Below are 21,764 nucleotides of genomic sequence, written 5' to 3' on the forward strand. Positions count from 1 at the left end.
CATTCATCAGCTGGTAATGACTAAACAGCTTTTAGAAAAGTGTAGTGTGTGTGTGTGTGTGTGTGTGTGTGTGTGTGTGTGTGTTGCTGGGGATTAAACCTATGACTTCACACTTCTTTGGCAAATACTCTACCACTGAGCTATATAGCCCCAGCTCTCCTTTTACTTTTCATTCTGAGACAGGATCTCATGAAGTTGCTAGGGCTAGCCTCGAACTCACTCTGTAATCCAAGCAGATCTTGAACTTGTGATTCTTTTGGCTGAGCCTCCCCAGGTAGCCAGGATTACAGGCCTGATCAAGAGACTCAGCAGCAAATTCTTGTCAGACTTTTAAGTGTGGGCCTTCTCTTCTTTGGGGGCATATACCTAGGAAATACTGGCGTATGTAGTAATAATACATTTAGTGTTTTGAAACCCACTAACCTTTCCACAGCGGCATATATGTTTCATATTCCTGCCGCATTGCTTGGCTGGAATTCTGGTCTTGTCACGTAGTCCTGCTGTTTGAACTTAGACAGGTCCCTTCTGCCTTCTGCGATCACAGATGTATCCCAGGGACAGTGGTGCTGTCTGCTCGGTGAAGATGTCAGTCAGAATGATTTATGTGTCCGGTGGAAGGCTGGGAAGCACTAGACAGGGCTGCAGGGCTGCCATGTAGGGTGTGATGCAATAAAGAGCTCTGGTCCAAAAGCTTGGCTTCCTCACCAAGGCCATCCCTCCCTTCATGGAGTCCGAGTTCTTACACGTTTGGCAGTTGGCCGCAGCTCTGCGAGCCTTTGGTTTGCCCTGCAAATCTCAGGGGCTGAACAAACCTGGCTCTCCTTCTTATAACTGGTCTCAATTCATGACTTGGGCTTTGGTGGAAAAGTAACGGGCTGAAGGAAGGCCAGTTCTCCCTCGCCCGAAACAGGCTGCTAAGGCTAAAGAGGAAGGGGACATGCCAGCTAGCCTTGAACATGAGCACCTTGGAGATGACTCCTTCCTGCTGCTCTTTGCAGATGGGGGCCCTGTGCCTGGCTTGGAATGGCAGAGGGTCCTAGGAGCTCACCCTTCCCAAGTGTGGCTGGGGGTGGGGGGAGCAGAGTACAGGGGAGAAGCCAGGGCGGGGAAGACATGGAAGGAGAGCTGGAAGAAGAGACAAAGAGATATCAGAGGCTGGGACCGAGATGGACGCTTCTCTTCCCAAGCATATTCTGTCTGCTTCCAGGTCTGACCTAAAATCAGCAGGTGGGAGACAAGGGAAAGAGCACTCTTATGAGAATGATCCTGGAACATCCTGAAGGCCCTGGAAGCAGAGGCTCTGGTGACCACACAGGGGAGTTATTTCGTCTTCCCATAAAGGGGCTCCCCACGGTGCCAGCCCACCTGAAACCCATTTGTCCATGGTTCTGGCATGACTCAAGGCCCAGCCCTTACTCACCTACTGGAGGTACTGTGGCCTCTCCTGGTCAGGCTCACAGATGAGTGACGTTATCAGGAGGGCGCCCCCTGGGGGCCACTTCCTTTGCTGGAGCCTCTTCGCCTGAGAACCCAGGGTTGGCTCTGCTACTGCTGGGGTTGGAAAACAGGAGCTGCCATGGCTTCTCATTATGCAGAAGAGAAGTTAAAGTTCTCAGAGTGGGTGTTCAGACCCCTCCCATCCACACAACCAGTGACCCGTTGAGACCGCCATATCAGTACAGCATTGCACCGCCCCACACACAGCACTGCTGCTGCCATGCCACTTGAGCAGAGTGATCCACAAAAGCAGGTCAGCACTGCTGTGGTAAAGGAGAGGTCAACCCAACATGTGTGCATGCCTGGTGTGCGTGGAATGATGTCAGCTTCCTAGGCCCACATGGGTGCTGGAGATGACACTTCACAGCCTTGTCTCTGGCACCATTTGCTGCAGTGTGGTCTTCAAACATAGTTCTTTTCCATACCATGGCAAGGTGGAGGCCATTAGCATTGACTCCCAATACTTCACTGTCAGAAATGCCTGGGGAGTCAGAAAGAGCTCAGAACTCCAGGTCCTGTGTCCTGCAATCAAACTCTCTATTTAGCCCAGGACATCAAACCTATGGGGAGTGCCTACCTTGGAGACTCTGGTGCATCCAACATGAAGGAACCAGCTTCTCCATTACTCAAGCTACTGTTTCCCTAACCATCACCCTCCCACTCACTGAGACGATGTGGTCCTGAGTGGCAAGTGGTATTTGTGTGGTGACACATGATAGATACTGGATCCTGACCCACTAGGTCTGCTCTTAGCAGGTGATACCATACCAGGTGATATGGCAGCTGTTTTACAAGAATTAGCCCTCCTGCTTTCAATCCATGTGCAGACATGTTTTTCACTCACCTGCTTGCATTCTCCCTCTCTCCAGGACACACAGGACCAGCCACTGCTACCGCATCACCTACCGCCACATGGAGCGGACACTGTCCCAGAGAGAAGTCAGTAGTGTCCACCAGGCTGTGCAGGAGGCTGCCGTGCAGCTGCTGGGTGTGGAGGGCCGTTTTTGATGCCCTGGTTTTACCCAGGCTGCAGCCCTCATGGAGCTCCAAGACTCGCTGGAAAGGGGGAAACACATTGTTTGTGAACTGGAGTATCTGTCATCTTTTGATAAATGGGTCTGCTTTAGGACTCTCAGGAAATAAAGGATCACTTTTGAGAAGCATTGACATAGCATTTGTCTTCTATTTGGTGGAAGGAGAAAGCAGGCACTGGGATAATAGTTCCCTGCTATCCGTTTAGAAATGCTTGGCCCATTGGCTCTCGGCGTGGTTAATTGGTCCCTGGGTTCCATTAAGCACCAGGCATGATTCTCGCCTGACAGGCTCTTCCACCCATGTAATGAGTGAAGCCACAGAGAGGGGCCTCAGAAACTGGATATTGTACAGGCATGCCTAGTTTTTGTGTGCTTGCTTGGCTGCAGGTCACAGATCCGGCATTTTGACAAATTGGAGGTTCATGGCAACCTGTGTTGAGCAAGCCTGTCATCCTCCATTTTCCTTCAACTCAAATGATCATTAGTCTTGGCACTGTTTTTTTTTTTTGTTTGTTTTGTTTTGTTTTGTTTTTTTTAATTGGGTAAATATACGGGCTTTTCAAACATAAATCCATTGTACACCTTACAGAGCCAGTATCAAGTAAGCCTGTACTTCCATATGCACTGGGAAACCAAAAGATGCCTGTGACTTGCTACGTGATGAACTCACTTTATCATAGTGGTCTGGACCAGATCATCACCCCCCAACCAAACCTGTCCAGGAAGCCTTTGAATCTCAGCCATCCTCTCTCCCTTCTCTTCTTTGTTTTGCAAAGGGCGGGCTTCAAAGAGGCCACTGATGAAATGCCAGGGCTTCCCTTGAAAGTGCAGAGAGCCACATCTCTGAGCCAGGCAGGGTAGGTGTTTGCTTTCATAAACACAAGGCCAGGGGCCAGCCCATTGGCCCTGAGCTTGGACTTCCCTGCCTTCTGCCCTCATGCAAAGGAAGGAAAGGAGCAAGAACTGCCTGGGCCCTGGAGACACACAGGGCCACCTCCTCAGGTTGTTCCCTGCAGGAGGCCGCCTACTCCAGAAGGAAGGCGACCTTTAAGGAAGAGCACAGGGCTTTGATGTCTCCCCTTTACGTCCCTGCCCTTTGTAGTCTGCCTACTTCACTCATGACCAGCCTTAATAATCGGATTTCAGGCCTGACAAGATGCTGGAGGCTGATGGAAGACTCTGAGTGCTGGCATAAATATTTGATGAGAGGTGGCCATTATCAGCAAGCATGTAGGGGGCAGGCAGCTGCTCAGAGTGTGACTGTGTCTGGAAACAGGCTTATTGCAGATATAAGTAGCTAAAATGACATCTTACTGGGTGAATGACCCCTTTTCCAAAGGGCGGGGTCCTTCTGAGAAGAGGGGACTACATGAAGACAGAGATGCCAGCAAAGCTCTCTGTGAGCTCAGCAATCCCAGTGATTGTCGACAAGCCATGGAAGACAGCAAGAAGATCAAAAGGGTGCAAAGATCTACTCAACACTTGACAGTAGACTTCTGTCCCCCAGAACTTTGAGAAGTACATTTTTAGTTTGGGTTATGTCTTAGTTAGGGTTTTATTGCTATGAAGAGACACCATGACCATGGCAACTCTTATAAAGGAAACATTTAATTGGGGCTGGTTTACAGTTAATAAGGTTAGTCCATTACCATCATGGCAGGTGGCATGCAAGCAGACATGGAACTGGAGAAGGAGCTGAGAGTTCTACATCTTGATCCTCAGGCAGCAGGAACTGAGACACACTTCCTCCAACAGGGCCACACCTACTCCAACAAAGCCACACTTCCTAATAGTGCCACTCCCTGTGAGCCAATGGAGGCCAATTACATTCAAACTACCACAGGGTACTTTGTAATCTCAGTCCCTGGAACCTAATTCATCACCCAAAACAGGGATGTTGCTTCCCTTTCTCATTAAGACTCTGCAATGGTTCACACCTAAGATTCCTAGGGATGGTACTGCAATGCTAACCTAGCCAGGAGACACTGAGCTGTCACATGACTCCTACAAACCCCTTCATCTGGCAGTCTCTTGAGAGGTATATGGCATGGGCATCAGTTAAGGATCAGGGGTCTTCCTGGAGGTCCAGACCATATAGCTGAGACTCAGAGGGTCTCCAAACTTGCAAGCACTGAACTAAGGCAGCCAAGCAAGGAAGGCCTGTCCATGACAAGAGTGTCATAGCCATGTGTAGTTCCTACTTATGACCTTGGCACATGAGGGCATGAGTAGCAAAAGAACATGGACTATCCTTGACACCCATGACAAGAAGAGCAGTTCACAGATGGTCAAACATGTGTCTGCACAGTTAGGTGACACACCCCCTTTGGAATCTCCAGGACCTTGCCACCCAGTGTCAAGGAGACAGAATGCTGGCAGTGGAGCCCAGTGGTAGAGTGCTTGCCTAGAGTGCATGAGGTCCAGGTTTCCATCTCCAGTCCAAAGTCTGGGGCCATACTCCTGAAAGTGCCTGATCTCTGATCTTGGAGTGCAGCAGAACTGGACCTGGTTAATATTTAGTGAGAAACAACTCAAGGGCTGCAGGGCCCCAGGGCTCCAAGGAACCTGGACAAGAGGTTCAATGGGTCCTGTGAAGTTGGTATCGCTAAGCTCTCTCAGCTGCCACCATCATAGCATCCCCTGACTGACCAAGGAAAAGAAAGCCTTGATTGCCACACGAAAGTCAGGATGATAGGTCACTTCCTTTGGCTCCTGTTTCTCTGCCTTTCTTCTCCTCCTTCCCTTCACTCTTTCCTTCTTCTCTTTCGCCATCCTTCCCTCCCATCATCTTCATCTTCCTCCTTCCATCTTCTCTTCCTCCCCTCCCTCCCCCAGGCCTCTCCTTCCTTCTTCCTTCCTTCCCTTCTCTTCCTCCAGCTGTTCTGTGTGGTCCCTCCTTCGCCCACTCTCTTCTTCCCTACCCTCTCCTGTCTCCTGCTGTCACCCTGAGGCTGCCCTAGCTGCATAGTCAGACCCTTATGATGCCGCATGAGCTGCAGCTCCACCAGAGGGAAGCAGTGCAGGTCCTGCTGTCACCTGCTGATGAGAGAAACAGCACCTGGTAAGTCAGGGTTCCTCTGCCAGGGCAGCTGGCTCCGCTCTTGTCTCTGTGCATTAATCACCTCCATGTCCTGGCGAGCACAGACTGCAGAGCCTCTTTGCAGCACAGGGAGTTTCCTTGTCTTTATAGCTCTGCCACCAGAGAACCCCAGTAGAGGAAAGCTAAAGAGCACAGGCTTCCCTGCCTCACGCCTCAGGCTGAGCAGGTCTGACAGGTTGCGCTGTGCCGTTCCAGCTGGGCCCAGCCTGCAGATGGCTGTCCATTTCCGTGTCCATCCAGCAAGCTGTAGCTTGAGTTTTATAGGGACTCACCCTGGGCCAGGAGAGGGGCTGGGAATGCTTCCAGTTTTTGTCCAGTGCAGCATCAGGGATGGGAAATAGGCTGATGGTCTTGGAAGGTGCATTGTCAAGACGGACATGGTAGTTGACAAAAGCACTAAGAACCGTGACTGGACTGTGGCAAATGGAGGTTAAAGCACAGAGCCACACCTGCAGAAGGGGCCCCATCTCACCCCAATAATTAAATGGCAGTGTATGCCATAGCTGCTGGTATTGGACAGTGAGGGGTGCAGAGTCCCAGAGGACTACCATGCCCACTAAAGGATTACAAGGATAGGGAGGCATCTGCAAAATGTGGTACCAGAAGGTCTGACCTGAAAGAAACTATAGGATTCATCCAGTACCCCCACCTTAAAGATGAATTCCCCAAGCCCGTGGGTATAAGATGGCTGGATGAATTATTTGGATAGTTTAACTGTGAAGATCACATGCCTAACCTAGCTACAGTGTCTTAATCTAGTATCCCATAGAACCAAAAGTCTGAGGAACCACACTACCACTGAAACCCAGGCTCTCCCCATATTTTAACTCTGCTGCCTATGGGGTGCTGGCCCTCCAGGGCTGCAGTGAGGCTGTGGGAGCACCAGCAACATGTTCCATATGACACCTTCTGTGTTCCGGAAGGGAGAGCACCAGGCGTCTTAGCTTCTCCTCACAAGTGTCTTCCGCCACATAGAAAAAATCTCTCACCCTTCCCTTCCAGTGTGTTTGGCTAGGAGTAAGCAAGCCCTGTTTGTATATTCTGGGCCTGGCACTATTTTTAAATATCAGCCCCTTCCCTGTGCTGTGTCCTCATTGAGCAGGGCATAGGGTGGGGATGGGAGTGAGTCCAAACTGAGCAGTGTGGCAGTTGGTTTTCTGGCTTCTGTGTTCCAGGGACTACAGACAATTGAAAAGTGTTTCACGGTTGACTCCTGGGGCCCAAGGAAGGAGTCAACTAATGGCCCAGCCTTCCCCACATTCTTTCTGGGTCTGTTGAAGGCGGTGGCCGGCATGAAACATTGCACTCTGAGGCCAGCAGTTTGAAGAGATGTGGACACGCCACCAGGGGCCTTGCCTTGCAGTGTTTATGAGCTCTTTACAAAGGCTAATTTATTTATGCCCGTAACTCAAGGTGAAGTCCATGGGAAACATTTTTGCCATTTCTAGTGTTTTCCCTACCCAGAGAGGTATAGGGATGGGTCCAGCTGCACACAGAGCCCCCACAGGGCTTCCAGTACTGTTGGCAGGGACAGGATCTAGTGCCAGAAATCAAAATGCTAAGACCTTTGTCACTTTTTCAAGCTAAATGTCAAGAAAGCAATTATGGGTGACCTGGAGGCTTGCAGCGTGGAATAAGCGGCCATCCAGGAGACTGTGCAGCTCCTAGTAGCTCAGGCCAGGCTGCGGGAAGACAGTGGTGTGGGAGAGAATGGGCCAGCCGAGTCATGCCAGCTCTTGACTCGGGTTGTGCAAGTGTCCAGATGTCTGTGGCAGAAGCAAGGCCAGACCCAGAGCCCCAGGCACCTACGCGAGGACTTGTTCCCATTGTACCTGTTGTTCTCGTACCACCAATACACTAATGAGCAATATTGCTTCCCAAGAATCCTGGCTTTTAAGAGATTCTCATTTGCTAGACAACGGCAACTGTCAGATAATCAATTACTCGTTTTCCACTCCAAACACTAGTCAGGGGTACACGTGCCAGCCAGGGTCCCCTGCAGCAGGAGTAACTCGACTGCAAGGGGTGATTTAACCCTGGACTGAAGCAAGTCATTTTTCCTTGTAGATACCCCAAGCAGCTTTAATGTAGGAACACAGACGATCTACCACAGCTTCTCAAACCATCAAGATAGCTCCCAGACCCCTGAGAACTCACAGAGCCTTTGGCCTCTGGGGACTCCTATTAGGAGCCATCACAATGACAAAGAGATCTTCTCTGTCTTAGGGTATTGTCAGTAGACCTTCACATGTGTGGAGCTAGGATCAAACCCTAGCAACCCAGAGCTGAGGACAGACCACTCGTCTCCCAGGGCCTCACTTCTCCCAAATGTAAAAAGGGAATGAGATATCTTCACTGGGGTTCATTGAAAAAAATTTCACCGATATGACAGGGAAAATGCTGTATTAAAAAGATACTAATGGGGCTCAAAGATGGCTCAGTGGTTAAGAGCATTGGCTGCTTTTCCAGAGAACCCTCATTCCAGGAGATCTGTGGTCCTCTTCTGACCTCCACAGGCACCAGGCACTCAAGTGGTGCACAGACATGCAGACAAAATGCCTATACACATAAAGACTAAAACAAAAACAAAAACAAAAAATCAAAAAAACCCATACCCAGGAAAGGAGTTTGTCATTTCCCCATCAAAAAGAAAAAAAAAAAAATTACTGGAGAAAGGAGATTGTCATTTCACCATAAGTGAAATATAAGCTTATCCTGTGACCTACACTCCCAGTTGTAGGTATATATTCACAAGTTTATCCATTACTTTTCTTTATTTTCATTTTTAAAGTTTTAAAATAATTATTGATTATTAATTTTTAATTATATTTGTGTTTTAATTTTACATATCAGCCATGGGTTCCCCTGTCCTCCCCCCTCCCACCCCCTTCCCCACCTTTCCCCCAGCCCCTCCCCTCCATTCTCATCTCCTCCAGGTCCAAGACTCCCCTGGGGATTCAGCACAACCTGGTAGATTCAGTTCAGGCTGGTCCAGTCTCCTCCTTCCAGGCTGAGCAAAGTATCTCTGCATAAGCCCAAGGTTCCAAACAGCCAGCTCATGCACTAAGGACAGGTCCCAGTCCCACTGCCTGGGTGCCTCCCAAACAGTTCAAGCCAGTCAATTGTCTCACTTATCCAGAGGGCCTGATCCAGTTGGGGGCTCCACATCTTTTGGTTCATAATTCATATGTTTCCATTAATTTGGCTATTTGTCCCTGTGCTTTTTCCAATCTTGGTCTCAACAATTCACACTCTTACAGTCCCTCCTCTTTCTTGACAATTGGAGTCCTGGAGCTCCACCTGGGGCCTGGCCGAGGATCTCTGCATCCATTTCCATCAGTTATTGGATGAGAGTTCCAGCATGACAGTTAGGGTGTTTGGCCATCTGATCACCAGACTAGGTCAGATCAGGCTTTCTCTCAACCATTGCCAGTAGTCTACAGTGGAGGTATCATTGTGGATTTCTGGGGACCTCTCTAGCATTTTGCTTCTTCCTGTTCTCATGTGGTCTTCATTTATCATGGTCTGTTATTCCTTGTTCTCCCTTTCAGTTCTTAATCCAGCTGGGATCTCCTGCTTTCCTAAGCTTTCTTTCCCTCAAACCTTGCCCTTCATTACTCCCACTCTCCTCCAGGTTGTTCATGTAGATCTCATCCATTTCTCTGTTATTGGGCAATCCATGTGTCTTTCTTAGGGTCCTGTTTTTTAGGTAGCCTCCCTGGAATTTGTGTAGCAGTCTAGTCATCCTTGTTTTACATCTAGTATCCTCCTATGAGTGAGTACATACCATGTTTGTCTTTCTGAGTCTGGGTTACCTCAGTCAGGATGATTTTTTTCTAGATCTATCCATTTGCCTGCAAACCTCATGATGTCATTGTTTTTCTCTTCTGAGTAGTACTCCATTGTGTATATGTACCATATTTTCTTTATCCATTCTTCAGTTGAAGGGCATCTAGGTTGTTTCCAGGTTCTGGAAATTTACAGCAAGCCAACAGCCAACATCAAATTAAATGGAGCAATACCACTAAAATCAGGAACAAGGCAAGGCTGTCCCCTCTCCCCATACTTATTCAATATAGTACTTGAAGTTCTAGCCATAACAATAAGACAACATAAGGAGATTAAGGGGATACAAATTGGAAAGGAAGAAGTCAAGCTTTCCCTATTTGCAGATGACATGATAGTATACATGAGTGACCCCCAAAATTTAACCAAGGAATTGATACAGCTAATAAAAACCTTCAGCAACATAGCAGGATACAAGATCAACTCAAAAAATCAGTAGCCCTCCTATATACAATAGACAAACAGGCTAAGAAGGAAATCAGAGATACATCACCTTTACAATAGCCACAAATGATATAAAATACCTTGGGGTTACTCTAACTAAGTAAGTGAAGGACCTATATGAAAAGAACTTTAAGTCCCTGAAAAACGAAATTGAAGAAGATGTCAGAAAATGGAAAGATCTCCCATGCTCATGGATAGGCAGGATTAACATAGTAAAAATGGCGATCTTACCAAAAGCAATCTACAGATTCAATGCAATCCCCATCAAATTACCAACACAATTCTTCACAGACCTGGAAAGAATAATGCTCAACTTCATATGGAAAAACAAAAATCCAGGATAGCCAAAAGAATCCTGTACAATAAAACAACCTCTGGATGCATCATGATCCCCAACCTTAAGCTCTACTGTAGAGCTACGGTAGTAAAAACAGCTTGGTACTGGCATAAAAACCGACATGTAGACCAATGGAATTGAAGACCCTGACATTAACCTGCACACCTATGAACATGTAATTTTTGACAAAGAACCCCCAACCATACAATGGAAAAAAGAAAGCATCTTCAACAAATGGTGCTGGCATAAATGGATGTCAATGTGTACAGGGCTGCAAATAGATCGATATCTGTCACCATGCACAAAACTTAAGTCCAAGTGGATCAAAGACCTCAGCATAAATCCTGTTACTCTGAACCTGATAGAAGAGAAAGTAGGAAGTAGTATTGGCACAGGAGATCACTTCCTAAATATAACACCAGTAGCACAGACACTGAGAGAAACAATTAATCAATGGGACCTGCTGAAACTGAGAAGCTTTTGTAGAGCAAAGGACATGGTCAACAAGACAAAGCAACAGCCTACAGAATGGGAAAAGGGCTTCACCAACCCCACATCTGACAGAGGGCTTATATCCAGAATATATAAAGAACTCAAGAAATTAGACATCAAAAAGCCCAATAGTCCAATTAAGAAATTGGCTATAGAACTAAACAGAATTCTCAACAGAGGAAGCTCAAATGTCTGAAAGACATTTAAGGAATTGCTCAACATCCCTCATTATCCGGGAAATGCAAATCAAAATGACTCTGAGATACCACCTTACACCTGTCAGAATTGCTAAGATCAAAAACACAGAAGACAGCTTATGCTGGAGAGGATGTGGAGCAAGGGGAACTCTCCTCCACTGCTGGTGGGAATGCAAGCTTGTACAGCCACTTTGGAAATCAATATGCCACTTCCTTACAAAATTGGGAATCCATCTCCCACAAGACCCAGCTATACCACTCTTGGGCATATACCTAAGGAATGCTCAATCATACCACAAGGGCATTTGCTCAGCTATGTTCATATCAGCATTGTTTGTACTTTTCTTATCACCAAGGACAAATACCCTATAAGAACATAAGGGGGGAAGGGAGTTTTGGAGTTTGGGCTCACAGTTAGGAACACAGTCCACTGATGCAGGGAAGGCATGGCCTCTGGTAGCTCTGGGATGGTAGGGATGTGGCAGCTGATTGCTCATATCATCTCAGGAAGCAAAAAAAGACTTCAGACTGAGAAAGTAGGCCTGAGCTATAAACCCTAAGATCCGTTCCCTATTAACCCACTTCCTCCAGCTAAACTCCCCACCTCCTAAAGGCTCCACAGACTCCTCAAACAGTGCTCCAGGTTGGAGGGCAGGGTATAGTGCACACTCAAAACCATAGCCCCAAGGAATTGACAAAAGATGTTCAAACAAAACGTATGTTCCAGTACTCGCATAAGTTCTCTTCATGACTGCAGAAAGCAAGAAACAACTCAGTGTTCATTGGCCAATGAAGGAATCACCAAAATGGAGTGTATCTATACACATAGCAAAACAGTATTTCCCTACAAGAAAGGATATGGCATTGGTCCATGCTACAGTGTGGATTAGCTCAATGATAAGGAGAGAAGCAAGACTACAGAATGTTTTATTCCACTCATATAAAATACCCATGACAGGATAATCCAAATGACACAGTGCACACTAGTGTCTTCTAGACTGTGGGGGACAGAAGCACTAGGAAGTCACTGCTTAGTAGACACAGGAGTTTCCAGTTGTGTTGACCAAGAAATGGATTATACAGTTGAAAAATACTAAAATGATAAAAGTTATAGGCATTTTACCATAGCAATAAAAACAGTAGTACTCTATATACCAAAATTAGAGGCATAATTTAATTTTTCAAATTATGCTTGTAAAGTCATAGAATGTTGTTCTAGCAAGAGCCATTCCCAAACCCATCCCAAGGACTATCTTGTAGCAGTCACTACAGATGCTATAGGCCCTGGTGGCCCTAGTGGCCCTGGTGAAGATATTATCTGTGCTTCTGCCAAGGGTTCTGTCCCCTGTGGCTGCTCCATGTGCAGAAAAGAAACTAGGGAAGATGCTTCTGGCTGGGTGAGCCTAGGCCCTGCCCCACTCCACACCGCAAGGAAGACTTAGCAGTCAGCTTCCGTGTCTAATATTCTCCAGAGAAGGGCTACAGGGAAGTGGCCTAAGATTTCCAGGGAACTCAGAGACAATGCCTACTTCACAGATAGTGTGACCATAGCTAATGTGCTGATATACAACAGATGTGCAAGAAATACTGGCAGTCATGGTCCAGTCCTATGAAAGTATAAAAGAAGCGAATCACCAACAAATACTATTCTTTCAAGCACACTTAGAGAAGGCACCCATCTCTCCCACTGTTATCCTCCTTAGAACATATTAGCACTTGACACATGCAAACAGTCATTCAAAGATAATGCTGGCTCATCTTTCCAATCTAGAGGCTTCCAAACTTTTTTTTTAATTGATTCTTAGGGAATTTCACATCATGGGCCCCAATTCCCCACCCCCCTTCCAGTCCTTCTGCATCTGCCCCTCACCATTGTTGTGTCCCTTCCAAAGTGAAACTAACAAAGAAATATAAAAATAAGATGGATTTTAAAACAAATAATAATAATAAAATATAAAAACAAATAAAAAGTAAAAAATAGAAATGAGTATAAATTTCACTTAAAAAACAAACAAACCAAGAAAAAATGAATGAAACAAACACTTTGCTTGTCCGTCTTTGACTCCCCATCGCCTTTTCATTCATCTTAGTGTCACTGGGAGCTGCTGTGTGTTGTGCAATAGACCCTTTTGTCCAAACAGCTTTCCTTGCAAGTGTTCATCATGTAATATGTCAGGTTCAAGGCCTCTGACCTCCAGCACACCATCAACACTGGACCCCATGGAAACTCCCCTGACATCCTGCTATTGCCCAGGGTCATGTAGAGCATGCAGCTATGACTCTGCAGGACCAGCCCTTCACACACTCCAGCAGGTCACAGATGGGGTAGATATTGAGGCATGCCAGCTTGAAGACCTGAATGTGTATCTAAGTGGCTGCTGAGTTGGTCAGTCTAGGCCACTGAGACCACTCTCTTAGGTGGCAGTCCAACTCTCCTATCAGAGGCAAAACCAGCTTTTCCAAGCTGGGCTCCATTATCCCAGGGCATGGGTCAGGGGTCAGCTCTCCAGTGAGAGGAGGTGGCTCTCCCCAGGGCCAGTGAGAGGCAGGACGAGCTCAGCAAGGCCCTTGTTCTTCAACTCATGGTTCAACACATGGTTCACATGGACCTCTGTGGTAACACACCAGAGACCATATTGGCGTGGAAGAGTCGAGATGCTGCTGGGGTCATATAGATTCGGGTGGACTGTGCTGCCATCTGGAGCCATGGTGGCATCAGCCAGGGGCCATGTATGGGTCCATGGTCCTACTGAAGCCATGGCCTGTGCTGATATCCATGGCTCCTGGTACCATTGAAGGTTGTGCAGATGCATGAGGTCTGGACCACCACCTAGGGCCATGTTGTTGTCTGAGGGCCACCTTGCAGCCAAGGCGATGCTGATCTGAGAGACCTACACAGTCACCTGGCACCATGGTGACATCTGGGCCTGGGAGGCTTCTAAACTTTTTACAAGATGATCATAGCAGTTGGTCATTTGATGATGGGACACTAACCCTTGCCTTTGCTTTCTGGGATTTAATTATTAGTCTGGCTCTTGTTCACTCAGATGCCTGTCTTAGCTAGAGTTTTATTGCTGTGAAGAGACACCATTACCAAGACAACTCCTATTTTTAAAAGCATTTAATTGGGGCTGCCTTACATTCAGAGGTTTAGTCCATTATTGTCATGGAGGGAAGGATGGCATTGTGCAGGGAAATATGATGCTGGAGAGGGAGCCAAGAGTTCTACATCAGGATTGGCAGGCAGCAGGAAGAAATGTAAGGCATTGGGCCTGGCTTCAGCTTCTAAAACCTCAAAGCCCACCCCTAGTGACATACTTCCTCTAATAAGGCCACACCTACTTCAACAAGACCACAGGTCTTAATCCTTTTAAATAATGCCATTCCTTATGAGCCCATGGGGCCATTTCCATTCAAACTATCACATTGCCCAATAACCACAAGATGGTGTCTAGGAGTGGGTGGGAGCTTCAGGGACCCAGACTGCCCTTCACACCAGAGCTATGTCCCTAACTTAATACTCACTGGACATTTGATAGAGGGGAACCATCATCACAGACTTGCCCCTAACTTTTATCACAGACAATCAAGAAAGAAATGGAAGAGGAATACATGGATAAGATCAGAAACATTTTTTCTGGTTTTATGTTGTTATGATTTTCAATATTCAGAAAAGCTGCAAAAATAGAAGAATCTCCCATATACCCTTTACCTTGTTCTCCAGCAGTTTAGAGTTGTATCTGATTTGTTTTCTCACTCTCTGTTTTTTGTATCAGTGTTTATCTTCTCCTCACCCTACTCAATCCCTGCCATTGTGCCCCTAAATTCCCTTATATGTATTTCCCCAAAACAAGAACAATCCTATACACAATTTCAAAATAATTATCAAAATCTGGAGGTTGGATATTGACTAGTATTTCACTGGCCTGGTCACTGTTCTATTGCTGTGAAGAGACACCATGACCAGGGTAGTTCTTATACAGGAAAGTATTTAACTGGGGCTGGCTTACAGTTTCAGAGGTTTAGTCCATTATCATCATGGCAGGGGACATGCAGCAGGCAGGCAGGCAGGCAGGCATGGTGCTGGAGAAGTAATTGAGAACTACATCTTGATCCAGGGGCAGAAAAAGAGAAAGAGACTGAGCCTGACACGGACTTTTGAAACCTCAATGCCCACCCCAAGTGACACCCTTCTTCCAACAAGACCACACCTCCTAATCCTTCTCAAATAGTGTCACTCCCTGGTGATTAAGCATTCAAATCTATGGATCTATGGGGACAATTCATATCGTTCTTATTCAACTCACCACAGTCACCTGAACCAGCCCATTTTCCAACTTCACCCATGCTCCCTGTAATGCCTGTTATGGCCTTTTTAGGGATGTAGAGAATGTTTAATCCCACTGGGTCACAAAACACAAATGGCAGACTTTTACAGTGTACTGTGTGCCTTTATCCCCTCAGCTGGAGTTTCTTCTAGGTTTCCTGGCCCCTCCTCCACATATGCCAGCCATGGGCTAGGAAGGAATTTATGAAAATTTGGGGACTTTCCTCCTGGCTTCCTGTTGTTTGACATTTCTTCCTTCATTTTCTGGAGTTAGACCTTTCTGAGAACTCAGATCAGTGAGACTGGATGTCTCTATCACTTCCTGGAAAGGAAGACAAATGTCCTTCCGCACAGAGTTTGTGATTCCCCAGCTCCCACTCATGCTGCTCCATTCACACTGCCCTGACGATTTTAGCCCAGAATATGTAAGTCAGTCTACATACCTGTACATAACCAGGAAGGTAACTCGGTGGTGTCCCATTCTCCAACTTATACCACCACTCTGAACATAGTAAACTTGACCTCCAACCCAATGATGTTCAGTTTCAGTTGGATTCAGTCGTTCATTTCTCTAATTTAGTTATTTCGTGGTTCCTTCTTAATGATACGCAAAGAAGTCCTTTTAGAGTGAATGGGAATAATTCAAGAATTGTGTGAGATGAGACTAAAGATATACACAAAATGAGCCAAATAGCATATGGTTAAACCCATGAATATGTCAGCTAATGAGTCACAGGCATGTAAGTGTATAATGAAGAAAACTTTGCGAAACACCTCCTTGTAGTTTATAAAACAGTCTTTAAATATTTGACGTAGTTCAGGAATGTTCTGAAAAGACAGTCTACCTCGCCTGGATGATGTGTTGGTTTGCAGCAAGGGGGTACCATGGGTTGGGTGTTACCTTTCTCACTCTGCCACTCAGTATCTGACAGAAGCAACTTCAGGGAGGAAAGACTGGGCTCCCAGTTGGAGAGGACACAGTCCACCATGCCAGAGAAAGGGCTTCGTCTGCAGCAATGGGAGCCTGTGGCAGGGCTTGTGGCTCCTTGATGGCTCAGAAAGCAGAGGCAGCTCAGACAGAAAGTACGACCACACTGTGCCCTTCCCCATCAATAGCACACTTCTCACAGCTAGACTCCACCCCCTAAGCAAATAGTGTCCCTAACTGGGGACAATCATTGCCTGGGGGACCAGCCTCCAGCAGCACAGGGCTTGTAGGGAAATCCAGAGTTGGTGTGTACTAGACATTTTGTCTGAGGGGGTTAGGGAAAAAGACATTCACACACTCTCTTGATGGTCTCCTTCTTTATTCTTCTGTGTTCTTCATTCCGTGTTCTATTTTCTTTTCTTATCTCTATCCAGAAATGTCCCTTCTGTCTCTCTTGATGTTTTCCTTCTTCTAATTCCCTTAATGTTCTCCTCCTAAGTCTCTCATTCTAGATATTTTCTTTCTAACTCATTTAAACTATATCTTTATTCTTCCTCTTACAGCTTATATACCCCAGCAAAATCTTTCAAGCAATATAAAAATTACAATGTCATTACACTCTGTTTTTCAAGTGAATGATTACAATGAATATAAATAAAAAAAACAGCATGTTTTCCATATCCCTTACATGATTAGACATTTTACATATTTCAGGTGAAAAACAAATTATCGCAAGAACCCATGTACATTCATACCCAAGCAACTTGTTATAGATTAACAGAGTGTAAGCAAGCAAGATATTCTTGTACCAGCAGACTGCATTTTATATTTACAAAGAAAGGACCACTTTATTACTTACCTTGAAAGGTAATCTTATAAGGAATCTTAATGGAAACACAAACCTAAACTTTTACACATGAAAAAGAATTAGTTAGTTCTACTTTAAATCTTTAGGGTACATATGCACTTATCAATAGTTTTTTATATCAAGAGATTGAGGGCAAAAATGGTACAAGGCACCAAAACTACACAGAGAAACCCTGTCTTGAAAAACCCAAAAAAAAGGGTACAAGGAATTAATCATCACCACCTTTGGTCATAAACCAATCCTAGCAAGAAAGGTATGTCACCTAATAATGATTGGGATGCTTTGCTCTTGTCCCATGACCTTAATGAGTTCCTCATTCAACTATGTGCCTTTCTAAAACTTTAGATTATCTTCTTGGGTATTTTACTTCAAAGCTATTTGACAAAAAACATCTTAGTCTAACTTTAAGTTATTGTCAAAGCTTTGTTTCAGCTATGATGCACTCTGAAACCTGTGAATAGAATTCAGAATTTGAACTAGCTGGTCTACTGCAACTTGTTTTTCTTAATCATTAATCTAAGCTATAGTATATATGGCTCCTCAATAGAAACCCATGTGTTCTAGCTGTGCGACACTTCCTTGTTTTATTTTTTATCATCAATACTCTATTTAACATTATTATCATCAATTAGACAGGAAGAAACTATCTTTATAATAGTCTATAGGTAAAAATGCCCTGTAGAAAGGGATGTTTCCATGAGATAAACACATTACATTACAGGCAGTGGGGATCTCCCCACACCCATTCATAGCATATCAGATACTAGAGAAAGATGGCAACAGCAAACTTGTAAAGGTACAGCAGAAGCAAAAGACATTTGGGAGTCTATGGTGTCAGGCCTTGCCTATCCGAGATTAGTCCATCAGGGATTCTCTTCTTGGTAGGCTGACACCCTGAATTCAACTGTCATCTGCTGCCTTTCTGACATAGCCACCTGCAGGGGACAAAGTGTTCACACATGAGTCTAGGGTTATTTCTTACATTCAAACCAGAACCCTGGGTCCCAATACAGCACCTTCATTTTGTCACAGTGGTGGGGCTGAATGCCCAGGATCGATCTAGTTGTCCACAGGGTTTGGTTTTATCTGAGCCTTCTCCAAGTCTCATAGATGACCACTTTCTCTCTGAGTCTACTTGTCATCTACTCTATCATCTACTGCTGTCCTGGTTCCATCTGATCTGTCTCCAAATATGGTCACATTCTGAGGTACAGTGTTTGGCTCTAAGATGTGAATTCCAGGACCACAATTCAACATCGATCACTTTGAGATAGTAATGCAAGTGTTATCTAGCAAAGAATGGGTATTTTCCCTCCGACGTGGGTGCCAAGACTTGGAGAAAACCAGATCAGAGAGTCAAGTAGGGACACTTCTTACTCCCTGTGTTTTGATAACACCCAAATATTGAATAGCAGCTCCTGACAGAGGGAAGAACCCATAATTGTCTCTTCCTAGTATCTACACTCACTGGCTCTGTCTTAGCTCAACTGCTTTAGTCTTCTTTGTGGTGGTTTGGGTGTGTTGTTTTGTTTAGAGCTCTGTCTATGTGTCTCAGACTGACCTTGAACTCATGGCCCTCTTGCCTCAGTCTCTCTAGATCTGGAATTATCAGCATACATACCCACACACCTCTTTTTCCTAGTTAAAACTAGTAGCAATATGGGGAACACTCATCTGTCAGATGGCACAAAAGGACTTCATGTTCAATCATTAAAATAATTGTGGTGGCTCACACTTGCAATTCCAACACTCAGGAGAAGAAGGCAGGAGGGTTACTGTGAGTTCGACGCTAGCCCATACCACTTAGTGAGTTCCTGGTCATCCTGTAAAGCATCCCCCTCCATAATATATATATATATATATATATATACCAGTTGTGGGGCACACATCTGTAACTCCAAGTTTGACTCAGGAAATGGAGGCAAGGTGACCACAAGTTGGAGTCCAGCCTGAGTCCCTGTCACAGAAAAGAAAAGCAGAAAGAGGTGTATACACAATCTGTCATTTGAGCTAAATCTTTTCTCCACAAGCTTTATTTACGTATAAATGATAAAAATGAATTGTATATATTTATAGCGAGCACTGTGATATTTACAATATATGTCTATACTATGAAATAATTACCACATTCAAATTAATTACCATATCTTTCATTTTATGTATACATATTATCCGTGTGTGATGAGCTCATTTAAGATCTATTCCCTTAGCAGTTTTCCACTTTATCATACATGATTATTACTATAGTTATTGTGGTGCGCAATGCATCTTTTCATTGTTTTTTCTGTCTGATTGACATGTTTTACCTTTGACTAGTGTCTCCCAAATTGTCTGTCTCCTTCCCAGTGTCTTTCAGCTGCCACCTTGCCCTCCGTTTCTATGAATTCAGCTTCTTTCAACATCACATACAAGCGATGCTACTCATTACTCGTCTTCCTGTGCCTGGCTAACTCCACTTTGCACTCCCCCCCTCCAGCTTTATTCATATCACAAAGACAAGAATTCCCGAAGGCTTCATGCTGTAGTTGCTGTTTTCTTTGGATGAGACAATCTCTTTGTAGCTCAGGCTGGCCTAGAAGTCACCACCTATTCCACACTGGCCTGGAACTCATGATCTCTTTTCTCTGCCTCCCAAGTGCTGGGATTGCTTGTGTATTTGACCATGCCTGACAGGAGCAGCGGATTCCTGCTGAAGAAGCTTGCCAAGACTCTGGCTGAGGTGAACTCAGAGGCCAAAGAGAAGCACTCCAGAAGAGGAGCATTTCCAGAAGAAGCTGCAGAAGGGCCCAGTTGAGGTTTAGATCAAGCTCATCTTGACTAAACTTGGTCCAGAGAGATTTTCCAGACAGTTTTAAGAGGAGAGGAGAGCCACTGTAAATGAATATGACACCCTCAGGTGGGTTGGGGTCTTTGACTGCATAAAAAGGGGGTAAGGAGAAAGTGAGGAGTGTACAAGCACCCATCTCTCCCTGCTTCCTGATTGCAGATGCCTCTGAGTCCCTGCTGCCATGATCCCCTTGCCCTGATGGACTGTAATGCTCCATCTGTGCCCTGTAGAAAACTCCTCCTTCCTTAGGCCACCTTTCTGAGGTTGTAGGGAAAGAACCCAGTGTTGTCACCCAAGCAGAAAGGAGCTCCTGCTTAGAGCTGCTGGCCTCACACAGTAGCTAGCCTTACATTGTCCTTCCGTCCCTCTGTACTGCAAATGTACATTTTACTTACTGCATGTCTTAGCCGGCTTTCTGTTCCCATGGTAAGTACCTGAGGAATAATGAACAACCAAAAGCTATACGGGGAGCAGCAGAATCTCTTAAATTTTACATGATAATAAACACTGGCATTTTACCCAAAGGAACAGAAGAGGAGAAGAAAGAGTTACCGGGCTCTCATGAGCTAGAGCAACAAGACGAAAGCCGTTTTGATTTGTTTATTTAATTTGACTCATGGTTTGGCACGTTACTTTTGGGCCTGTGGCAAGTCAAGTAAGCAGAAGAGGCGATTTGCATTGTGCCAGCCAGGAAGGGGGCGTAGAAGGAAGGAGGGAGCGGAGGGGAAGGGGAAAGGTGAGGAGAGGGAAAGGGAGAGAGTGAGAGCAAGACAGAGAGAGAGAGAGAGAGAGAGAGAGAGAGAGAGAGAGAGAGAGAGAGAGAGACTTCATAGTCCCTTCAAAGGGCAGGCCCCACCTCTTAAAGATCCCACACTTTCCAAATACCACAGGCTAGAGACCAATAATCATTGGACACACAGGTTCTGGGGCGGGACTATTCATCCATAGACTGTGAGATGCTTTCCTGTATTGCTACTGAGTGATAACTTTGTAGACTACTCAATGGCTTAATTTACATCAGCCCGCCTCCTTTTTGTTTTATATGTTATGGCTGTCAGTCACCAGGACAAAATACACAGTGAACCCCTTCATGCTCAAGGCTTCTCTCATCTTATGGGTTAGTTTGTTTGAGCTATATTCCCAGGTGGAAGTTTCAGAGTCAAAAGGCACTATTTCATTTTTGTAGAAATGTTTCTGATGCTCTGAAGGAGAAGGGGGTAAAGTAGAAAAACGAACAGATTTGCAGCAGATGGTAATGAGTGATACCGAGGGAGAAACAGGGGCTGCGTCACCTGCAGACACTGTCCTCTGAACACAGGCTTGTTGGGTGCCTCTCTTTTCTAACCCTTTCTTGATGCCCTCAGGCAAAGCTGAGAGCTGAGCTGAGCAACAGGAGCGATGGGAAAGCGCTGGGCTCAGATCCACCTCAGGCAGCAGCTCCAGACGGTGCACAGACAGTTACCAAGGAGACCTCCCTGTCTCCCCTCTTTTCCAGGTTAACAGTACTGAATCTGTGCTGGGTGTCTCGATAGAATTAGTTCAACATAGGGAGAAAATGAGAAAATGGCTTTAAAAGACATTTTACCTGTTAACCTCAGGGATCGGCACCAAATACACAGCAAAGAACATTCTGGCCTGTTTCTTTTTCTGTACGGCTTCATGGTTTGATCCTTCCTCTCAGCTGCATTTGTTTTAATTTTACTTTAATAAAATAGGACCACCTGTGTCTCTATGTGTCTAATTACATACAGCCCGTAGAGTGGCAAACATCCCCATCTCCTGAGCTCACAGGCTCTGATGAGGAACAGTGCAGTAACAAGTGATTATTAAGGCCTTGTTGAAACTAGGAACAAAGAAGCCCAGCCCC

At 45.6% G+C, this 21,764-nt stretch overlaps 1 protein-coding gene across 4 annotated transcripts in view; it reads left to right on the forward strand.

Moving 5' to 3' along the window:
- The window catches only part of Fars2 (phenylalanyl-tRNA synthetase 2, mitochondrial), a 451,555-nt gene extending 448,895 nt beyond the window's left edge, over positions 1-2,660 (forward strand). For all 4 annotated transcript variants that reach the window (XM_036189039.1, XM_036189041.1, XM_036189043.1 and 1 more), the window contains one exon: positions 2,367-2,660. In XM_036189039.1, coding sequence (XP_036044932.1) covers positions 2,367-2,505 — 139 coding nt within the window. In that variant the 3' untranslated portion in view covers positions 2,506-2,660. The remainder of the gene's footprint in view (positions 1-2,366) is intronic.
- Positions 2,661-21,764: the final 19,104 nt, after the last annotated feature.

This window comes from Onychomys torridus, chromosome 5, assembly GCF_903995425.1.
Source record: "Onychomys torridus chromosome 5, mOncTor1.1, whole genome shotgun sequence".
NCBI lineage: Eukaryota > Metazoa > Chordata > Mammalia > Rodentia > Cricetidae > Onychomys > Onychomys torridus.